The sequence below is a fragment of the Aplysia californica genome, unplaced genomic scaffold (assembly GCF_000002075.1).
Source record: "Aplysia californica isolate F4 #8 unplaced genomic scaffold, AplCal3.0 scaffold00036, whole genome shotgun sequence".
NCBI lineage: Eukaryota > Metazoa > Mollusca > Gastropoda > Aplysiida > Aplysiidae > Aplysia > Aplysia californica.
Genome location: NW_004797306.1, coordinates 1,190,637 through 1,214,048, shown reverse-complemented (window position 1 = coordinate 1,214,048; position 23,412 = coordinate 1,190,637). Strand labels below are relative to the sequence as shown.

Sequence of the window (23,412 nt, the reverse complement as noted above, 5' to 3'; positions counted from 1 at the left end):
AAAAAAGAGAACAATGTAATCTGCCCCATACTGTCTTTCCTCTCACAGGATATCTTTTTATATACAGAAAACTGAAAGAAAGCATGACAGAAGTGAGGCTTTCTACTGAGACATTCTCCATCACAATAAATCATGAAAAGAGAAATAAATGAACACTGAAACATTTGAAAGATTTGATTATTTCTTTTCAGATCTAATCTTCTAGCCTCTCAATAAATTGTTCATATAATTTGTAATTTGCACTACATGTATGTCATAAACGTAATGAAGGTCCATGGAACAGCATAAAGGGAAATAATGAGCATGCAAACATGTAAGAAGAACACAAGAAATGAAAACGAAACTTAAATAATAACAACTACAAAGTACCCAGGAACTTGGAACGGCAAACTCGAAGAAACAAAACTCCAACTGTGGAACTTCGGAAGCCAGAAAAAAAAAAAAGGTGCCATAGACAAACCTCCTCCACCAAAAAGATTTTTTCTTTCTGTACAGGTCTTTTGAACTTAGAAAATTTGAGGATAACCTTCTTGGCATTCCCTCCCAAGCCAAAAAATCCAGAGTTATTTAGATTGGGCAGGAACTTGGAGCCCTTTTTGCTGCTCTTCTCCTTCTTGTCGCCCTCAATGAAGACGGGGGCAGCCTCCGTCTTCGGAGAAATCGTCTTCACGACTTTCTTCACAATCTTCTCTTTCTTACTCTTCTTCTTCTTCTTCTTCTTTGTTGCGTTTTCATAACGTGTGCAGAAGATAGAGAACAAAATAATCACTGTAAGGAGAGTACAGAGTGCTATGGATGTACTCGAAGGAGTCTCTCAAGAAGAGATATATGAGATAGTTTTATTAGGTGCAATTTGACACAGGGAAAGGGAGGGCAAGGGAGGAGGAAATGAACCAGGTTAGGACCCTTCCCTTACCCCCCGGGTCTGTTCATCAGGCTGTTGAAATAAAGAGATTGCCATCGACATTGCAACAGCTAACTTAATCCAGCCCACAATTAGTCCCAACCCCGCTCTCAACAGAAAGATGAGAAACAGAAATCAACATGTTATTTCAAAATGATGACGTTCCTTTCACTATCTCAATAAACCAACACAGAGAAAAAGGACGTTTTCTTTTACGGATGTAAATAGACAAACAGTCACATGAGACTCATTGTGCCCATCAGAAAAACTTGATCGCCTGACTAAAGAGCAGTGAAAAAAAATTGCCTGATCGTACACTGAAGAAGAAACAGTAATAACAAATGTCATAGGCTGTGTGCAGCATAGTCAAACATGTCAAGCCAAAGAAGCACAGAGACAGTGCAAATCAAATGCTTTCCGATTAACGTCTACAAGTAAAAAAAACAGCTACCCTTAACCACGGACATAGCAATAATGTCTTTAAGATGCATGCTAGCATTATGCTATACTTGGTGCAATGACCACTGGGTAATATTGCCGCCACTTTCTCCGCGGCCCAAGTGCCATGCGACAGACAACATACCCAGTGCACCCAGTCAAGGACTAGGGAGGCTATATCAAGTTTACCCTAAGCAGTAACTCTGACATCCCTGACTTGACTGCGTTGCCGATTCGACTCAGAACTCCCTTTCAAAAAGGAGCAGCACAAGGGAAATCAAAACCTTAAATTCAGTAGTGAGCTGAAAATGCGTTTACATAATTTCGACCAATCTGCACAATAAGGCAACTATAACAGAAATGTCACAAAAAGGTTTTGAGGTTTTACTGGGAAAACAAGACAAACAAAAATTGGTGCTGGTTTAATTGAAGCTCTACTGTGTTGTTCCTGGTTTAGTTGACAGTCTACCGCAGGACCGGTCTGACGACTAGTTTAGTTGAAGGTCTACCTCAATGTTTCTGGTTTGTACAGGTTTGGGACTGGCATTGGCAATTGTAAAAATATTTTGGTGGTTGTGGTTTGTCAGTGTGTGTGTGTGGGGGGGGTTGAGGAGTGACTTCCCTGATTTCCAGAAAAAATTCCTGTACGTCTTGTCATTTGTTGTCGCAACTTACAAGTCAATAATAATGTTTACCACTACAAAATTTTTCAATCTTAATAACACTGCGAAATGAAGCAATCCACCTACACACATTGCCCAACTGTAAACACAGCTGCCTTTGGTCTAAATGCCCTTATGGCGTTGTTGTTATCTGTGGCCAATCAGGAGGGACTTATGTTATGCTACATGTGTCACATCCCACTAGATTGTGGTCAATAGGGTGGGACTTACAGTACACCTTCAACTGAACCAGCATCCAAAAATCAAACAAAACTTTAGTCAGCAAACAAAGCAAACTCTTTTTCGTTTGAGTCTTGTATCCTCCGAGACATTCTGCAGGTTGGGCTTTTGGCCCACAGACAAAAGGAAACATCAGGAAAGAAGGGGGTATACACAGACAATATATTACAGTAAACTAGTTTTTGCACCTTACTTGACATAAACGGGTCATTTCCAATGACATAAGTGTAGAAAGTATTGCTTACACAGAAAAGAACAAAGGAGGGAAAAAACTCCGAAATTTGATCTCTCCCATCAAATCTGAGTCTAAAGAATTACATGATCACAAATAATATTAGAAACAACAAAACTGAATTGTTCAAGCCAGCCCCCACACTATGCTGCAGTTTCACAGAAAGCATACAATAAGAAGCAGGAATGGCTTAATCTGAGCAAAAAAGACAGTGGGACAATCAAGCACAAGCAGCAGAAACAGAAAATGCTTTCCTGTAACTAAATAGGGATGAAAACACACAAGGGAGAGAAACATGATGAAACATCTAATCTCTAAATAAAAGAAAGAGTTGCATCATTCTACAAACTAAGCTACAGCATCTCATGACTAAGCTCCAGGTTTCAAAAAAAGGACTTGACATCTCCAGACCATTTATACACCTTCGATTTAAGAGGACACAGATCAGGATGAGCCCTTGACTGTAGGTAAATTAGTATACATGTGTCACAACGTGGTGGAATCAGGCGCGCGTCAATTTTGGGGCATATGGAGTAATTAGTATCATCTTAAAGCTGGTTCATTCCTCTTGCATTGGGCGAAAAAAATACCCATCTATTTTGGATAGAAGTCGGAATATTTGTGATTAAAGGAGGTGGGGGTCCCCTAATGTGGCAGGTAAAGTTAGAGAGAAAATGGCGGCCGAAGTGTGGGGATTTCCAAAGTTTGAGCGTCCCTGGAAACTGTAAAACCCACACAGAAACGCATTTTTAAATAGACATAAAAAGTGTTGAGCTAAAAATATAAATTCGAAAAAAATTACCCAACAGCCAGAAAAATCCATATTTCTCTGATTTCTTTATTTCGGCGAGCACCTGATTTCACCACACTGCCTCACATATCTAAGTTTCACAGTAACCGTGGTCTACATCACAGAGCTAGGGAGAGCCTACCGTCTTAACATTCAGCCACCGTACAACACAACAAACCTCTACAGGCCCTGACAGTTTACTAGCAAACAAACCTGCATTTCAACGTAGTCATAAAGATGAAGCTGATTGGAAAGGAAAAGCAACAACATTCCATACTCCACATTTTGGTACTAAAATGAACCAAGGCAGCTGTATTATTTACTGAATTAGACATCCCATCTGAAATGTGTTTTTTTACTAAGATCTACATTGATATGTTGAAAAGTTGAAGAGCTTGAAACTTGTATTCATAAAATGTACATATTTAATAGGTATTTTTAGGCAAGAGAAAGACCAAGAAGCTGAAAAAGGCAGTTGCTCATTCAATAACAGTAGATAAAAAGCTGGCTTACCCTCTTCATAATATTTCTAACTTAAGGCATACTACTTCGATATATGGAAGCCTTACACAATTGCAGAAAAGATAAAGAAATGTAAGTAAGACAGCAGAATCTAGCAGCTTCACACAGTTTCAGAGCAGCAGCAATAAATATGAAGGGCATTCCCCCCTTGAAAAAGAAAAAAAAACAGAAAGGGGGATTAGTCCGCATGAGAACCAGTCATAGAAAAAAGAGTTTGGGAGTTAACAAGAGCCCCAGAGAGATGAGAAATTGGAAGAGGAAGAAAACCGAAAAACTCCTCAGTCAAACAAGGTGGTTCTTACCAAGTCTTTGTCTTCCTCCTCTGTCATCTGAATGACGGTGTCCTCTGGTCCCACAGGCTTGTCGGTCAGTGGGGTGCGGTCACTAGTGGAGGCTCCGTCCCCTCCTCCAGGCGTAGAGGGCGCTGTCATCATTTCACTGGGGTCTCCTGGACCGTCAGGACCATCGGGAGGTTTCGGAGCAGGAGGTCCATTAGTGGCTGGGGGGAGGGCTGGGGACGAAAAGGGCAAAAATAATAATAATAATAATAATAATATTAATAATAATAATAATAATAATAACAATAATAATAATAATAGGTTACATTCATATAGCCCTCTACCCCATATAAGTATAAGCTCTGAGTGCTTTACATTGATGACATGATCACTGAGAGTAAAACCTCATACACACAAGAAAAAACATTTCATATAAACAAGAAATCCAGTTCAACCTCATTTGGGAAGAACTTTTTTAGCCATGTATTAATTATATACACATACGGACAGTCTTAAACGACATGAAGAGCATATTGGTGATCATTATAGGCTTTGTTCATTTGTTGAATTGATATTATAGGTGAGATGAGACGCATTTCATTCTCAATTTACCTTGAGTAAAGGGAAACACATCAACACAATGATAGCCATGCAGAGTGTGGAAAAACCATGACAGACAGGCGAAGAAACAATAGAGAGGAAGGCAAGACATTGGACCTGTCAATAGAGCCATCTCTTTGAATGAACTGTAACGGTCAATTTCCGCTACATCAAAAATGCTCTTGTCCTAAGTTTCAATGTATAGGTAGTCTTAACACTTCTACAGCAGCAGTTTAAAACAGCAGTGCAAAAGATCAAATGCCCCCAATAAACTCAATTTCATAGTTATCTCAGATGATATAAAAATTAACTGCAATGTTTAAGACAGACACATTCTCATTAGTTTTACTATTCTTCACAGATAATATGTGCCATGGCATGGTGGAATCAGGCACTCGTCAATTTTGGGGCATGTGGAGTTATTAGTATCACCTAAAAGCTTTTTCATTTGTCTTTCTTTAGTTGAAACAAATGTCCATCTATCTCAAATAGATTTTGAGATATTTGCAATTGAAGGAAGTGGGGGTCGCCTCTTTTCAGACGTCAAAATAGCCAGAAAATGGCCACAAAAGTTTGGTGACTTCCACAGCTTGAGAATCCTTGGAAACTGAAGATTTACATTTTTTTATGCCTCTAATCAACTTTTTCTATAAATCCACACAGAAGTGTGTTTTGAAAGGACCATAAAAGGTGTTAAGCTAAAAAACAAAAATTCTATAAAAATTGCCAAACGCGGAAAAATGCTGTTTTCTTCTATTTCAGGATTTTGACGAGTGCCTGATTTCACCACGTTGCCTCATATATGTAAATTAATGTTATAGAAGCACATACATTTGATAATGGGGTCATGGGGAGAGGCACGACAGACAGAAACATTAAAAGGACAAATTGTAAAGCCTACGGAGCCCATTCTCCAGCAGGGATATGCACAATACAAATGAAACCTAGAATCATTTTTAACATCATTCACTCTGTGAAACTGAAAGGCCAGTAAACCCGTTCATGGTGAGCTTCTCTGCATCCCCTAAGGCCAGTACACCTGAGTTTAGCCAGGGAAACACCAAGGCCAAAAGTTTAAAGGGTTAAAGAAAAAGTGACACCATCTAAGTCAACTTACGGCAACTCAACGACTCCGTGACTCACCTCTGGTTGCAGATGCAGTTTCTTTCGATGGGTCGCAACGAAATTCTTCCAAGGACTTCAAAATGTGGACTCCCACTGTAGGCTTGCGACCAAATTGGCGGTGATCTTTCACACGGATGTTCATTGGCGGCATGTACAGCTCTTCTTTTGGCAGCATCTGTTGTGAGAAATATATAGTCTTGTCAATTCACAGACTCGCCTCGAGTGGGTCAGGAGGTACAAAAAGGACTCACTTAGCACTTGCTGAAAGAGCAACATCTTTTAAAGTGAAAATACACATACAAGAAGATCTATACTCAAACATACACGTGTCTTTTTCATAAACATGATCAAGATAATGTAGCTTTAACTGAGGGTCCAAGCAAGGGAATGATGGAGAACCATGACTGTCAATGTCAGTTGCAGCACAGATGTGGCACTCGACGACGATAAGGATGATGTTGCCTTTATACTGTTATCTTGCTTGTGCTTTCTCCAGAATTCTAACTTTTGGGCCAAGTGTGTTTTCTTAAAAAAACACAACTTATTTTCATTTGGAAGGGGGCGAACCTTGAGAATTTAAAAAAAAAAAAAATTCATGAGTCATACATTTCAATGCACTGAACAGATAAGTAGTAAGATTAATGGATGGAGTGAGAAACACTGTACCACTAGAAAACGTGGTACAAATGAAATCGATTACTTGCAGAAATTCTGACACTCACCACATCGAAGAACAGGATGTTCTCGACAAAGTTAGGGTTCCGGCGGGTGTCCTTGATGATCACAGAGTCCTGGACGTGGCCACCACACTCAAAGCGCACGCTGGGGGAGGTAACCGCAGCCAGCTGGAACTTCTTCATGTTCCTCACACCCCAACAAAGAATCTAACAGAGAAGTGGATATGTTTTACTTCGTTTTAGTAAGAGTTTTATGGCATTTGCAACACAATTAGATCATGTAAGTGCGGAAGATTAGAGGTGTTACAATAGATTAACAAATACAAAATAGAAGGAGGAGAGATAAGGATGACTGATGATCGATTGGAAAGAAGGAGCAAACCACACCAGAGCACCTGCCAACCACCCACAGAAGTGGATAATGATGAATGGTCAGAAATATTGTCCAGCAGTAGTTCCCCACAAGTCAGCTAATCAATTGTCACAAGGAACAGATTCGTCTCATGGTCACTTCATTTAAAAATAATGGTTGAAGGTTTTCAACAGTCTGTGGACATTTAAGCAAAGAGAAAAACATAAACACAGTACAGGTCATTTACAGCAGGGAAAGAAAAAAACAACTGACGGATGGTAACACCAAGGGGAAAAAAAAGAAGTAGGACCTATCCCTGGCGCATTCCAACCACCCCCAATTTGAGCCGTCAAGTCAGTGGCAAAGAGGTGAGACATGGTTGTTGTCTTCATTTAGCAGGCCTTAGTCTTGAGCATTTCAGCCACTTGAAATTCAGTGGAGGACAAAAGGCATGGAAAAAAACGAATAAGAAAGAAAAAGAATTTTGCACACACTAACCTCAATAGCAGTCCGTTGCATAACAGGTCTGATGCCATTAGGCACAATGTACAGGTTTCCTCTCTTAGGTGGTAGGAACGGCAGATCCTTGGTCGTGATCTAGAGACAATCAAAGATATCCACCAGTTAAGGTATCTCAAATCTCACTTCAGAATATCATGGAAAAACAATCTTTCACTGAAATGTCATGTAAAAAATATACTCTATGCACTTATACTGTATTTCAAAAACTCTCACTGAATTAATTCCATACAGAACACGAGAGAAATAAAAGTGCACAGGCCAAATCTGATAAATGGTTCCAAATTCAGGCACAAAACAATGTGTCAGATGCTCCGACAGTGTGAAACCTGGCCAAAAGTCCACAATTCAAGTCTGAGTTGCCTTCGAAATCTCTTGTCCTCTTTTGAAGATGTACTCATGGCTTGGCAGTTATGAGACAATGTGCTACCTCTTTTTAAAAAAACAACCAAACAACCAGATTTAGTCCTAAGAAGGGCGTAAACTCCAACAAAAGCGAGTCAGTTGTTTTGTTTCTTTGGCATCACTGACACACTTTTCTCATCTAGGGGCCACAACAGGACTTTGACAACTCAAAAAATTTACAACATTTTCATGTGATGATTTTTTGTAATTCAAATTAAGCCTAATGCATAAAAAGATAACACTCAACAAAATTTTCTTTTATTGTATACATTCAACTTAAGCAAAAACTAATAATATCCTTTGGAGTGACAACGGTTATTTGTCCTAATGTCAGTAAATATGACACAGAAGATAGAGCTAATCAGATAAATTTACACTGTAATTTTTAAAAACAGGAGGCCCCTCTCCTTTCAATAGGTGTCTGTGCATAACAAATGTGTTTCCCCATTTGAGTTACAAAAATCAGTTGAGAAAAAAAAACTCAACAAAAAGCTGGACAGCGCTGAAAAGGAAAGTCTTTGAATTAAACAAATGCACAGATCTGTATTTCAATGTAATCTTTAACTATTTAGACACCAATAATTTTCAGCTTCTCAAGCTGAAGGCAATGGAAAGGTGGCAAACGAAACCATGTGTAAGGCATGCTGACAAAGAGAGTCATTTCTCCGATTTTAGCCCTATGAACATAAATACGTCAAATTTATAGGATAACCGTGTATAATTTATTAGTATGAAATGATAAAAAGACAATTAAACTTAAAGAAAACAGCATCATTTAAAAATCTACAAATTTGACCCGTGTGTCGATTTTTTGTCACATCTCCATTCGTGGAGTGTGAGAAGTGACTCATTTTGTCAGCAAGCCTCACAGAAGAAAATACTGGACTAAAAGAAAATTGGTATAAGTTTCGACTTGACCAAAACAGGCAGCACAAATTTCATAACTTACACCTCAAACTTTCAATGCAGCTTTGCAGACCGATCTTATTTTAAAAATGCAGCATTCAGCATTATCAAAAAAGGAGAACAGTCACCAGTCAACATCTCCCTCTTCAAGGTACAACATGCACTGATTCTGACCAACATCATTAATATTCACATGATTTTAACCGTAAAAATTTAGCAGATGTAGACCTACTACCCTCCCCTTCATGAATAGACTATTCTCATGTCACAGGTATCTCCAATTGTGGAAAACCATCTGACCAAAATCTGATCACACTTAATAGCAACTTTACAGCAATGCTTTATAAGCAATATGTAGCAAAGAAAGAAAAAAAGATAATGGAGAGGGAAACTGCAAAAAAAAAGACAAAAATATATACTGTTAGCTTTGCTAAAGAGAAAAATGCTTGCTCAGTAAAGATCAGTCTCAGCAGTAGGAATTTTGATCTACATTTATTTTAAACCTATTGGAAAGTCTCCATAAATCAACATGAAAGGCCACAGGTCTTGTAAGAGTTTATATATATATATATCATCAGCATAACAACTGCAGCACATGCTGTGCTACTGAGCAAACTGTGATGACCTACGTACAAAATGTCTCTGGACAGTGAGAGCAAAACAAGTACAACAGGAGAGAAAGACAAAACTGGACAGACTGAAATGAAACAAGAACAATAAATGCTAAATTTCATATGTCCCAATATGCTGCAAAAAGTGTAATACATAGATCTATATCAAACTTCATAGTGCCCTTCTCTAGGAAAGAGACAATGCTTGTATGTTTTTCTCTTTTATACTTTATATGGAATGTACATTTTATTACACTATTCATGTACATTCACTTTTCAGTAACTCAAACGAGTCTTCAATATTTTTCCTAACTGCTAAAGTGTAAAAGTAGACTACATGACGCAATTGACAGAAAAAGTTGTCACTATTAGCAAACAATACAGGTACGGAAATGAACAAAGTACCCCCATGTAAATTATAATAGTTCAAATTTCCAACAGAATTGAAAGTGAAGAAGAAATAAAAGAGACAGTTCACCCATCACCAACAGACCAAAATACATACAGTGATCATTTTTATAATGAGAGAAAAATTCCTTTAAAGGAAAAAGTGACCACAGAAACAACAGTATTATAAATAGAGCATAGCGTTCAAATCCTTTATAAAAATTATGGCACAATGATGCTAAAAGCTTTGTTTACATAGCAGTTGTCCCTTTCACTGACAAATATTTTCAGAAAAACAATGGAAAGGGAATTTTGAATCCTATATTATAATCCTATATTAATCGGCAATTTATAAAAAATTTCTTTACCACACTTTGTATTCATATTTTATCATAAGGACTAAGATGACCATCTAAATTCTGTATTAGAAGATACACTTTTGTCAGGCTATGTTCGTTGTTGTTCTATGGACCAAAGCGAACTGAAAAAACAGGATTTGAGAACAAGAATATTTAAAAAACCCTAAATTTTTAACAACGTAACCCTTGAGAAACAGTTGACAAAACACAAAAACTGATAAAATCATGACCAGAGCTATGTATAAGACAGAAAATAATCATTCTGAAAAAAAAACAACCCAACTAAACAAAAACAGTAGAAAAATCACAAAGTCAAGAACCACCCACTCACAGGCGACAAATTATAAAATTATAAGAGGTCAATACTAGACAGTTACAAAAAATATAGCGTAAAATTAAAAGCAACAAAAAGAAAAAAAAAAAGGAAAAAAAATGAGAAGAGAGAAAGAAGTTCATACCTCAGTCTCTTCATCAGAATCAGCATCCGGAAACTAAAAATATGTACGAGTAAAACTAAAGTACTGAGGTTTGACTTTTTTAAAGGCTATATCAACACAAGACCTACCAATGCCATGAAGAACTTCAAAACTATAAAAACAAGTAGAACAATCACAAAAAACATTTATGAGGACCTCCAACCTCTACAGAAACCTTGTCTTGTATATAAAGCACTTGCTCCGAGTACTGTGAGAGAACTTAATACAGAAATACAATACAGAAACAATCTAGAATGAATAAGAAAAAAATATAAACATTTTGTCTATGCTTCTGAATTTTTTCTCACATTTTTCTTCTCTGCCCATTGTCCGGATGAAATAACTTAAAATTTGTCACATCAGTGCGTTAAAATTTATCATTTACATTTACTGTGAATGTCACGGAAAACATTCATTCAAAGTCCCATGGGATTAAAATGAGAGTACATCTGAGCTTATTTCTAATGAAAGTATTAATATATGTGAGGCATCGTGGTGAAATCAGGCGCTCGTAAAAATATTGAAATCAAAGAAATCAGCATTTTTTTGGCTGATGGGCACTTTTTTTCAAATTTTCTTTTATAGGCTCAACATCTTTTACGCCCATTCAAAAATACATTTTTGTGCAGATTTTACAGAAAAACATTGATTAAAGATAAAGGCACAAAAAATGTCAATTTTCAGTTTCCAAGGACTCTCAAGCTACGGAAGTAACCAAACTTTAGCAGCTATTTTCTCGTTAATTTTACATTTGAAACCAGGCGACCCTGACCTCCTTCAATTTCAAATATCTTGACTTGTACTCAAGATAAATGGTCATTTTTTTACCGATACCAAAACAACTGAACACACTTTAAGGTGATACCAAAAACTCCACATGCCCAAAAATTGACGAGCGCCTGATTCCCCCATGTCATGACACATATGTTGATTATTCCTTCTTCTTCACCTTGACAGAGAGTGGTTATGTTTGGATTTGGCACAACTTTTTACAAATGATTCAGCACGTAAAGCAAAGGTTTGTCATAAAAGACAAGATAGGACTATCATTGAGTAAAAGTACCAATGCAATTATATGTTGCAAAATAAAATGACTTGGTACAAATGCACCACTCATCTGCTTGTAAACTGAAGAAGCCAATAGAAACACATTTCACAAATACATAAAGCACATCAAGCAAATGTTCAAATATTGAGAGAAACCAAAATACATGTATGTACTAACATTAAGAGATACAATAGGATGTATTATTCATAATTTGAGAGAGGTAACATTTTACTGTATGTCACTTCAGAGATATGGAAACCACAAGTGCAAACAAAAAGCCTATACTGAGTGAGTTATTTAATGAAAACAGTCAAAGAAAGTCAAGAAAACTGACCAGAAATGACACGTCATAAGTGTTCAGTCCTCAAAAAGATTTAGTTATTAAAGGTCACCCTTTATTGTATTGTATGTATGCATGGTGAAATTAGTTATACGTAGTTGAAATACCACAGCCAGTGTCATTTTGAACAAGAATGGGTTCAGGAAACAGCAAGATATCTTGACTGAGCACGCCCCTAACATATAGTTTCCAGTCTGCTCAAGCATATGATACAACTCCTCAAAATAATAGTGATAAATTATCTTCCAATTTCAAATACGATCTTGCATATTCCATGCCTTCATAAAGCAAGAAAAGTTGTGTAAAAGCAAGAAGTTTAATATTGTACACTTTCTTTGTTTCAAGTTTTTTTTTTAAAGTTTCATATCATGTTTCTGTTAACAAAATCTTGCCATCAGAGAAGAACTGAGCAATTATATCTGTAGATGGCATTCATACGTTCTCAGAAAGTTGTGAAAAACTGAATATTCAAGATGTTCAAACAGGTCTTGGGGCTACAAGTAACTAGGAGTTTCAATTCTTTACAAAACCAAAGGAAGAGCATAGTCTGAAGGCCATGTTATAACTTTCACCAGCCAGAAATCAATCAGAACAACAACTGTGGTTGCAGAGTGAAACATTGAAGGCATTTTCAGCAGGAATGATTCAGATGATTACATTTGTTTGGATATCTTGAAACGGGAAGGGCCTAAAAGTCAAATCAACAACTAAAGTCAACAAAACAGTCGGCTGAAGTCAGGTCACATCACACATGACTTATGCAGGTGTGCATTCCATAAACAGGGATCAACACGCTATGCAGAACTTTCATTTACGTAGTTAATAATTAAGATTCTTCAAAAATTCATTTATACTCTAAATTGGTTTCCACATAAAACGCCTATCTTCTTTTAAAATGTTGGTTCCGTTGGCGAGTACCAATAAAATCTATTTCAAAGAAATCTAAAGATTTAAGTTTTTAAACTGTGAACAATTACTGATGAGAAAACAACAATAATGGGAGTACAAGAAGACGTAGGTGACTAAAAGAAGTACCCATGACATCTCCGACTATGTGGATGGTTTCAAGTCTGAACAGAGTTTAAGCTGGCTTTGACATTACAATATCTTTGAAGGAATGCTTTTGGCTTTAGCAGAAGAACCTGCAACCTCATAAAATTTATCTCAAGGTAATGTTGAAGCTTTCATCTCTTGTTAGTAGTAAACATTCTCAGAAACTTGTGACTGAAATATCAGTGTGTTTGCAAACAGACTGGCAGCTAGAAGCAGTATATTGTTAGTGTGTATAAAACAGAAGGTACCTCTTCATCTGTAGGCATATTTTCTGGCATCTATAAGGTGGGATGAAATATGGAAATGAAGTTCAAAGGAATGAGAGATGAATATCTTATCACAGAACAGTAAAAGTCATCCAGATAAAGGGTAAGAGTATGGGAATGACAATGTCAAAAGTCACATTAACATTGGCTTCAACACAATCCTATGTTACAAACATCAAGAAACAAATCAAATACATCAACTGAGGGATATCATGCATGTCTACATAATCTTTTTACCAGTCTTATATCGCCACAGGAAAAAACCACTTTGCTTCAAGCTCTGTATTCTAGTTGATGGATGACATGACAGACTAAAGGAAGTAAAGTTTAAAGAAAGCAAGAACCTAAAATACTTATTTCAGTCTTAATTGAGAGGTGTTTCCCTGTCTGTTTGAGCTATAGCGCTGCAACATCATAACAGTACGTTCACAGAAAAAGTCTACAACCCTCTCCCCTCAAAGACAGTAAAATTACGCTCACAAGACCTTATGCACTTGCGAGCACCGTAAAAACTCTAACAAACAAACTCAGAAGACAGGAAAGTTCAAAAGTCATTAAAAACATTTTTTATTTAAAGAACACTACCGCAGGATTTGAACTGAGCAGCAAAGCCTGCATTTATCAGCCCTATCCTGGGGGGGGGGGGGGGGGGGGGGGGCGGGGGGGGGAAGGTGAAACAGCTGATGTGTACAGCAAATGGCATATCAACATCACGCTTTCCAAAGGACTCGCAATGCTTTCCACATACATCAACGACACATCATCTTTCCAATTACACTCAAATTCTCACCTTGATGAGTTCAAAAGCAGCAAGAAGCTCCCCTCCCTCCTGCTCTTGTCGTACAATAGAGTACCACTGTAGCACCGGTGTACGGGCATCTGCCGGGTCCAGTTTCACCATAGGCTGAGCTTTGGTCCTTCCCAGGAACTCTGGTTTGCCCTGAGAAACAGACCAAAAAGCAAAAGCTGTAATCAATACAAAATATAGAGAAAAAGAATAAAACTATGAAGCTAGTTAGACCTTTGCTTTACTTTTGTAGCATGGAAATAACATGTAAAGAGTGGCCATACTCTACTCCAGCCCTGTTGTCATTCAAACATCCCTCAGACAAGTCAAAATGATTTTTTAAATGTTATTGGTATTTATTTCATTTACAATTTGTGCTGTTCTCACAGAAGGCTTTTCTGTAAAATGTGTATGTTTTATGAGATGTGAGCCAACGGCCGTAGCCTACCTACCTTCCTACCTTCAGACAAGTAGTCTCTTGGTGGATGATTGAAGTTATTTTCAAGTTCTCTTGCTGGTTCACTTTCGTCACTGTAACTCCTAACTACACCTTGTTTAGTTTGTTAAAACTTTACTGTCTTCAAAAATAATAAAGAAGCTTGTCCTAAGCTTAAAAGCACTGTCACTAAGAGAGAGGGTCACATAACCTCTGGCAAACAAAGCCATAGACTATTTTCATTGAAGAGGAAACTATGTATCATACTAGCACATAATGCATTGCAAACATCCTACACTTGTAAATACTTACTTTTCTAGCACCTATTGGATTATCAACTACACAACAACATTGTCCCTTTTCAAAATGAAAGTAAAGGGGCTTCAAAATCAAGTTTACTGAAATACATTTAAGGACTACAGCAACTCAGAAGCAATGAAATGAAATAATCTCATAAATGCCAAGCTCAGAATCTGTTCATGTCATATATTTGTGCAGCTGTTCAGAAAACTATTGCTGTGGTCATGTCGTGTACATAATGTTGTCAAATACTGCTTATGTCAAAAACAGTCAAACACAAAGTTCGATAACTCACAAATGTGTCATAGTCAAACAACTCCACATAGATCTCTGGTGGTGTGGTCTCTAAATTCCTTGGATCTCCATAAATGTCGACCTCGCCGAAGATGAGCGTTTGGTCCCAGGTCGGGCTGAGGGATTTCTTCACTGTCTCGGTCACCATGCTCTGGGTCATGAAGGAGACACGGGCAAACGGATCTGTGGATAATAAAATGCTCTCACTCTCAGTATTTCACATTGAGAAAAAGATAATAAAATGAACACGCGTAGAAACTTTGTTTATTATTGATAGCCTTTCATCCTGTTCCAATAATTAATGCTGGTGACTTATTTATTTCGATGGCAAAAATTCCCAAAACAATTTCTATACCCAGTGCAGACAAAGTAAACAAGAGAAGAAAAAGCTCAAAAATGATGTAGGTTTCATTACAACTCTTTTATCTGTGTTGGAGCATTTCCGAATTTTTATCAGTCTTGGGCCAGCTAAAGATAAATAGTCAAACATTGAAACAAGTAAGATGAATGGAGTAACCACTTATAAGAAATTACTGAAACTGAGAAATTTGAAACAAAAGCAGAGCAAAAAGAAGTGTGAGTAAAGCAGCAAACACTGGGGGAAATTGAAAACTTTCACTCTTCTCACCTGACAAGCCTGTGTCGTCCGCCGCCAAAACATCCCTGGCCTGGTACACATAAGCTCTCAGCTGATACTTGTGGGAGGCTGGAGGGGAATATTAAGACAGTGTGGTAAAATTCACAAGCTTGGTACTATATTTGAGTATTTGTAGGAGATTCATACTCTTGTCTATAGTCAGGCCTGCCAACCTTATCAACACCCAATGTTATAACACCAAATTACGTAACAACAAACAAAATTACATTAAGTGGGATTAGTTTTGGTGTACTGTACGTGATAAGGCTCTCAAATTCCAGGAAATTTGGGACATTTGTACAGTGCATACCTGCACTTTGTTCTCACACAGACACAAGAATTTGTACATGTATGTGTGTAAGGTTCCAGTACTGACCACTTAAAACCAAACCACTAAGATAATAATACAGTATAAAGTGTCAGAACCTATCTTAATATCTTTCATCCACAAAATCTAACCATCTCAAAGGCCATTGGCCTTTATGGGAAATTGTAGAACAAAATTGAATTGTACAAATTTTTTATGAAACTTATTTTAGATTGAAAATATACACAAAATTTTTAATATTTTAACGTTTTACGGTCAAATGACCCGTACCCAGCCGGGCAGTGAACTGCGAATTAAAAACTAACTTGTGTTTCGCACGCTCATATGACCTTATGCAGTTGCGAGCGCCATAAAACCCCATACTAAACTAACTAAACATCTCACTACTGTCTCCTTGTCAGTTAGGTCTAAACTAGTCAAATTTTGTTTTGAAAAGTGTCACATACGTATGACTTGAGTAATCTTCCATTCACAGTCTATATAAGAACAGCAACTTTCTTGTAGATGGAACAAAGTACCTTTTTGGTGTCTATGTGTTCTTACTGGTTTTATATGTTAATGTCTTTATGAGGGGGGGGGATTTGCAAGGGTGTCCAGAGGATAAGGATGAGAGAGAGAGAGAGAGAGAGAGAGAGAGAGAGAGAGAGAGAGAGAGAGAGAGAGAGAGAGAGAGAGAGAGAGAGAGAGAGAGAGAGAGAGAGAGAGAGAAACAGACAGACAGGCAGAAAGACACACAGACAGACACACAGACAGACAGACACAGACAGACAAAAAGGGAGAGAGAAGCACAGAAGATTTGTACGAAAGAACATTACTCCCTTTGAACATTACTCCCTTTCGTGCATAAGTTGTCATTCTTACATTTGTAGGTAAGGAACATTCTCGGAGCAGCCAGAGAGACTAGCTGTGCCGTCTCCTTGTCCTGGTCTTCCTTGCTCTGAAACAGAACCGTACAACAACATGACGTGACGCTTACAACAGTACAATACTAACCATCAGTTGGTCTTTTGTTCATTCTATAGATTATAAAGCGCACTGAGCGTGCCGTTGAGCGGGGGATATGTGCTGTACATATACTTTCTATTATTATTATTAATATCATCATCATTATTATTATTACTATTATCATTATAATTATCATCATCATTATTATTATTATTATCATCATTGTTATTACTATTATTGTCATTATCAATATCAATTTTACTATAATTACTATTATAATACTACTATTATTACTATCATTATTATCAACCCATGAGATGTCAGACTTCAAAACTGATATATAATTGCCTTTAGTACAGGTGAGAAATAATTCTTGTACAGCTCAAGCATGCCTAAGAGAATAAAATCTACATACTTCTGAGTAAAATATGCAGCGAATAATATTCAACATAATGAATATTAACGTAAATCAGCAACAGTAGACTTTAAAAATTAATGTTTAATCAATGAAACTTCAACAATGAAAGAAATCAAAACTAAAAAAAACACAAAATCATCACAGAGATGAGTAAATCTTCTTCAATCAGTAGAAAAATCAACTTTCTCAGTACCATGCAGCATTCAGAACAGCGCTTTATTCTTCTCCGTGAAACTTTCTCAAGCTTTTCAAGAACAAAAAAGACAAAAGAATACCTTTATTGAGGCAGTGGAAAAGTTTAAACTTCCCGGTCAACATGGACAATATGTATAGCAATACAATACCATTCCAGCAATTCTCTACTGTTAGTGTCATTGTAAAAAGCCAGTTCAGTAAAGAAGTGCCAAAAGAACTATGAAGTTTAAGATTCATATTAACCATATTAGTGACTTAAATCCTTTGTTTTCAAACAATTTGAATAACAGTGAGGTCCATTTACATCTATACATCAAATAACAAAATTTAAGATTTACATCTTACATTTCTTCACTTTTGTGTTATCTTTAAAAAAAAAAAATTTCCCCTTGTTATATTTGTTATACATTTTATTTTAGTATAGACAAGATCAAGGCATATCTCCTTTGTAAAATATTTTGATGCATTTAGATTATGTTCGGAAATGAACAGACAATAAATACATTACTGACAATTGAGTCAAATTACAACAGTGGACGGAACCATTTGACTACAGTCATATGAGAAAATAAGAATTTTTTGGCCTTACATAAAATTCTGCAGCTTTTACAAATAGAACCGGTTTCTTTTCTCCATTCAGCTGCTTCAACATCAAGTTTTGTTAAGACTTTCTAACATCCTAATAGATGTAAACATTTTATTTTGAAAGCTAAGTGTTTGTCTCAACGAATATAGTAAGATTTAAAAATAAGGAAAGGGAGAGCAGTAGATACCACACAAGACTACACACCAACCACGTGCGACAGAGCATAGGCTTACATATGTGCCACTGTACAAAAAGGAGGGACACATCTTACGCTCGTGTGTAGATGGCTTCCTCTACCCACTTCACTCCTTTTAAAGACACCCTGACACAACACAACAAATAAAAACAGAAAGGTGGTAGGGAGGATGAAGACAGCATTCATTGACTGATTGAGTAGGTGTTTTACAGCACTTTCGACTCAATTTTGGTCAGAGACAGCAATCACAAGCTTCAAAGGGACACATTACGTGAAAAAAAAAAAGCTTGGTCACTACATCCATGAAAGAAGCAACTGACCTCATGCTGGACGTTGAAGAAGCAAGAGCCATCGGTGCCCAGCGAGATCATCTTGCGATGCCAGCGACGACGACGGACCAGGTCCATGGTCCTCTCCTGGGCATGGAACTTCATGTTGAACAGGGGTGCGTACTCCCAGCCTTCTGTCTGCTTCTTCTTTCGCTCCTCCTGTGTTGTGGGGGGGGGACATGGGAAAAAGAATTAGATGAATTGAAGCAAAATTATGTTAATTTTAGTCTTAGAAAGAGTTTTACAGCACTTGCAAAACAATTAGAGGTCATATAGGAGTAGTTGATTAGAGGTGTTACAAGAGAGTGACAAACTAAGAAAGTAAGAGAGGTAAAGATGATAGGTGTTTGATAGAAAAGAACCGGTGCAAAGCACCTGCCAAATTTGGACAATGTTGATATAGATGAATAGAGCTTTTATAAGATTGAGAAAAGAGAAGAACCGTGACCAAAAAAAAAGCTGATTTGGAGTAAAAAGAAGCACGGAGACACAATAATGGTCATTAAGTGCAAAGAAACATATGGAAAGACAGATAGTGATAACAGAAAGAAAAAAGGTGGACCTAACTGCTGTACCGCCAACAAACCACCTCGTGTGGAAGTCAACAACTATTACATGAATCAAAGCAAAACACAATTAATGATAGCTGAACAAAACTGTTCGATGAAAAGAATACAGACACAAAAACAGTTCATAAGTGCAGGGAAAAAGTAAGACAGAGAGAAACAAAAGAGGGAAAGACAGAAATAGGACTTAGAAGTAAAGTACTAACACACATGTCCTTCAACCACCTAGAACAAAACTGTATCCATAATTAATTTGTTAAGATTAAGAAAAATAAGAAAGAAAGGGAATACAAAGAAAAGATATTAAACACTAAATAAGATACCAAACTGTTATCTCAGATTAAAGACAAGTCTGTTATTGGATTAAGCGTTACATATGAAAACGACACAAATAAAACAAAACCAAAAATAAAACAAAATATATAAACACATGCTGATACCTTTTTAAAAAGATTATTCATCAATTTTGTTACCAAAAACAAAAATGAAAAGTAATTTTTTTAAAACCCAACAAAACTATGTAAATTAAATATAATGAAAGCTTATTGATACATTTACAGCAATTTAATGCTGTGGGAAAGGCAAGATGGGAAACAGAAAAACAGACTGAAAGAAAGAAGCAAGACTAATCTAGTAAAAATTGGTAAATGTATGGGCTTCACGCCTCACCCCTTTCAATATTGTACAGTAAAGTTGTTTATAAAGAGGGTCCTTGGATAGGACTCAGCAAAGTGCGGGAGAGCCTTAAACAATAGAAATTCAAAAATATCCTGTGCAGGTATGAAACTGGGGTCAGCAGCATCATAGCTCAGAATGAACCCCACTGAACTAACAATGTAGGAAAATACTCCAACTATGAAAAGGCAGAGGACAATCAAAGAGAGAGGTTTAAGGTTTCGATGATGCTACAGACACAGGGGAGAAATCTATTCAGTGACTGATCCCTTTTATGAAAAGGAAAACAGTGTAACATTTTTGACTTGAGAAAAATCAAAATCTATTCTAGTTGACAAGGGAGAGCAGCCTTACTGTGTATAGTCAAATCATGCAGCAGTGCGGACACTTTACTTTCGTATGTCAAGCAGCATACATCCACACATATCAATTTTTCCTTGTTGAATCTACCGCAAAGCATGCATGACAACTGTCAAATTTTACTTAAGCAGTACATCAGGCATTCAGGACATATTTCTTATCTTTCTCACACAGCATGCTGAACATAGAACTGGACACTAAATCAAATACATTCATCTTTTTACCTATGCTGGTTACCCATACTAAACTTTGTCTTAAATACAAAGAAGGTGAGACATTAGTAAATTATGTATATTACAACGTAAATCCGAGGGATTAATATAACCCAGGGATGTGACTTCTCACAACACTTGTTCCAAGCACCTTTAAAATGGTAGGCTCGGCCAAAACTAGCAATAATTTCACTGAACACTCCAACTTTCTTCAAAACCAGAGTCAAAATTTTCACTAACAAGAGCTCTGAATGCCAGTTCTGTCAAATATCTTGCCTTTGCATGCAATGTTGCTAGTACGGGACAGCATGCTTTCAGTGTCCTGTTATGCTTATTCTTAACTTTGTGTGCCATAGTCTAGGACAAAGTAAACCAGCTGTAAAGACGTTTCTTTCGTTTGTCCCTTTTGGTACTTTGTCTCGCATACCTTCTTTATAAATAGGATCTTAAATTGTTCTTGTGCAGTCACAGACCTCACCTATTCAAAAATTCAGTAAAACTTACACTCACAAAAAAAGGCATGGTTGTAGAATTACTTTCATTAATGATAACCTTCGTTTAAATGTCATCAGCAGTAAGCATTTTTGATTGATTGTGTAAGAGAGAAAGCTCTTTATTGTAACAATATGACAAGAACAGAAGAGTGAAAAGCAGACTCCAAAGCAACAAGCTACCATGAAAATCTTAGTCTTTTGAGAGACCACATTCATCAGATAAAATGTACATTACAACTTTCACAGTTTCGGTCATTAGGTCAGCACAAAAAAGGTCCTAACAAGTTAGCACGGAACTGATTTGTAAGATTAGATTGGTATCTATCTAAGGCAGCAAACGCAGCAAGCCAGCAGCACTTACCATCATAAGATCCTAGTAGACAGAATCATGATACAACAATGTGTCAAACTGGGAAAACGGTCACATTGTTCTATATGCCATTATGAGTTATGGCAACAACCAATAAAGTGCTAATTCGCATTTATCCACTCAACCACAACATTCAGGTTACCTTGAATAATAACTTGAACTTTTTACCATACATACTGCAAAATCTGGACATTTTTATTCCACTAACTGAACTGAAACTATTGTTCCCACTTGCGTTTATTGACAATGAAAAGATAGGCAAAAATAAAAAGCTGAAGAAGGGTCTCAATATCTAATCACAATAAGAGAAAGATGTGTCCTCTGACTTAATTTTCTCTGTCCTGCACGATTTTAAACACCTGAACGACCACCCAGGGCCCAAAGGCAGGGTCAATAAATCACACAGGTTTACAAAGAACAGCTTTTCAATGAGAGACCCTTGTGGTGTTGAGAAAGACACGCTAACCCTGGCTGAAAAATGAACATTACGCTGACCAATTTACATCTGTACAGAGAGAGAAACATTATCTAAGAAATATCATGTACTAGTATGTGGTGCAATGTTGGACTGTAAAAATGCACGGAATATATAACGGTTTGTAAATAGATAAAACAGATCAAAAGTAGATGCTGGAGACTTTTTAGACCACAAAGGGACAATCCACAATTTTTACATACAAGAAAATGACTCTTAAATGGTATTTATCCCCAGTTTAGAAAGTAGTAAAAATCTGTTTTGCAGATATGGTACTTCTGTTTAATTTTCGCTATGAGAATCAATGACTCGACTCACCAGTCTCTCTTTTTTCTTTGCAGCTCCTTGCACAAATGTACGAGGCCTCAGCCACCGGCGTCGGCGACACAAGTGGTAAGTCTTCTCCACAGGCCCGTAGCCTCCCACCGTGGCCTCCACACAGTATTCCCAGCCTGAGGGAAGAGAAGATTTATGGAGTCAGTCTCAAAGGGCCTTACAAAGTAGGTAAAACGGTCACATATGTAAAAATTAGTTGCACTACAGGTTGAAAAACCAGCTGAGATCTAGTAGGGGAACTGGAAAAAGAAAAAAAAGGCGATGAAGAAGAGTCAATCTCAAAAGGAAATAATAGAGATAAAAACAAACTATAAAAATGAAAAAGAAAAAAAAAAAAACAGAAATTATGTCAAAAAACCTACTCAGTTATGTTGAAAAGAAAAGTGTTTTTTCACAAAAATGCTGAAGATAATATAAAAAGAAATTGAAATACGCTAGCAAAAACAATAAAAATGAGTTCATCTATATAGTGCCTAATCCTAATGAGCTGTATGCGACACATTTTTCTGAATCACAAAAAAACCATCCCCTCCCCCTCTCTCTCTCATTTTATGAATAAACATTCCAAGCAATGCAAAAAAACTAGGCCTCAAGGACAAATAAAACGTTTGTAACATTCCAGGCTCATGGAACTCGAAAGAGTCCAAGTTTTCTGATACTGTTTCACTTTGCTCACCTTCCTCGTCCACAGCACGGCCCAAATCAATCTGCCAGTCATCGTCCCACTTCCAGCCCTCAGGCAGGGGAACTGCTGCCCTTTCAGGGGCCTGGTCACCTTTCTGGAAACAGCAACAAAAAGGACAAGGTATTTTTATAACAGCAGGGTTATGCTAAGCTTGAGGTTTACCATATCGTATTTTACACATGGATGTACATTACTTTCTAGTGATTACTCTAATCTTCAGCACTCCTATGACGTAACTGTGTTAAAAGTGCAGCAAAATTCTCGCTAAACATAAAGGACATGATGTGAAAAAAATCCTGGAGTGGTAACTATGCTATTTGGGTTTACATTAAGTGGATGATTTGAGTTCTTCATGTACTCATCCTGAATATTATGCAGGGGAAAATGAGTCTGAATATACATGGAATTGGCAAGTTTGAATTCCAGCTATACTCCAGCAAAAAGAAAAAAACAAATACATATAAAAAATTGTGATGCTGCAAACCAAATGTATTTTACCAGATTTGCACTATTAAAAGGAACAAACTTTAGAACTCAGGAACAAATCTTCTTTACAGAGAAAGCTCCCATGTGTAATAGGATGGAAATGAAATTTTCT

At 37.0% G+C, this 23,412-nt stretch overlaps 1 protein-coding gene across 1 annotated transcript in view; it reads right to left on the bottom strand.

Moving 5' to 3' along the window:
* The window catches only part of LOC101854069 (myoferlin), a gene marked incomplete in the record, with an annotated part of 152,314 nt that overhangs the window by 19,455 nt on the left and 109,447 nt on the right, over positions 1 to 23,412 (bottom strand). Inside the window, 15 exon segments of the mRNA XM_035973922.1 lie at positions 1,532 to 1,591; positions 4,091 to 4,299; positions 5,810 to 5,966; positions 6,514 to 6,675; positions 7,319 to 7,417; positions 10,466 to 10,498; positions 13,173 to 13,202; positions 13,981 to 14,130; positions 15,009 to 15,190; positions 15,636 to 15,713; positions 16,834 to 16,909; positions 18,633 to 18,800; positions 21,310 to 21,321; positions 22,112 to 22,245; positions 22,806 to 22,908. Of these exon segments, the coding sequence (XP_035829815.1) occupies positions 1,532 to 1,591; positions 4,091 to 4,299; positions 5,810 to 5,966; positions 6,514 to 6,675; positions 7,319 to 7,417; positions 10,466 to 10,498; positions 13,173 to 13,202; positions 13,981 to 14,130; positions 15,009 to 15,190; positions 15,636 to 15,713; positions 16,834 to 16,909; positions 18,633 to 18,800; positions 21,310 to 21,321; positions 22,112 to 22,245; positions 22,806 to 22,908 (1,653 nt within the window).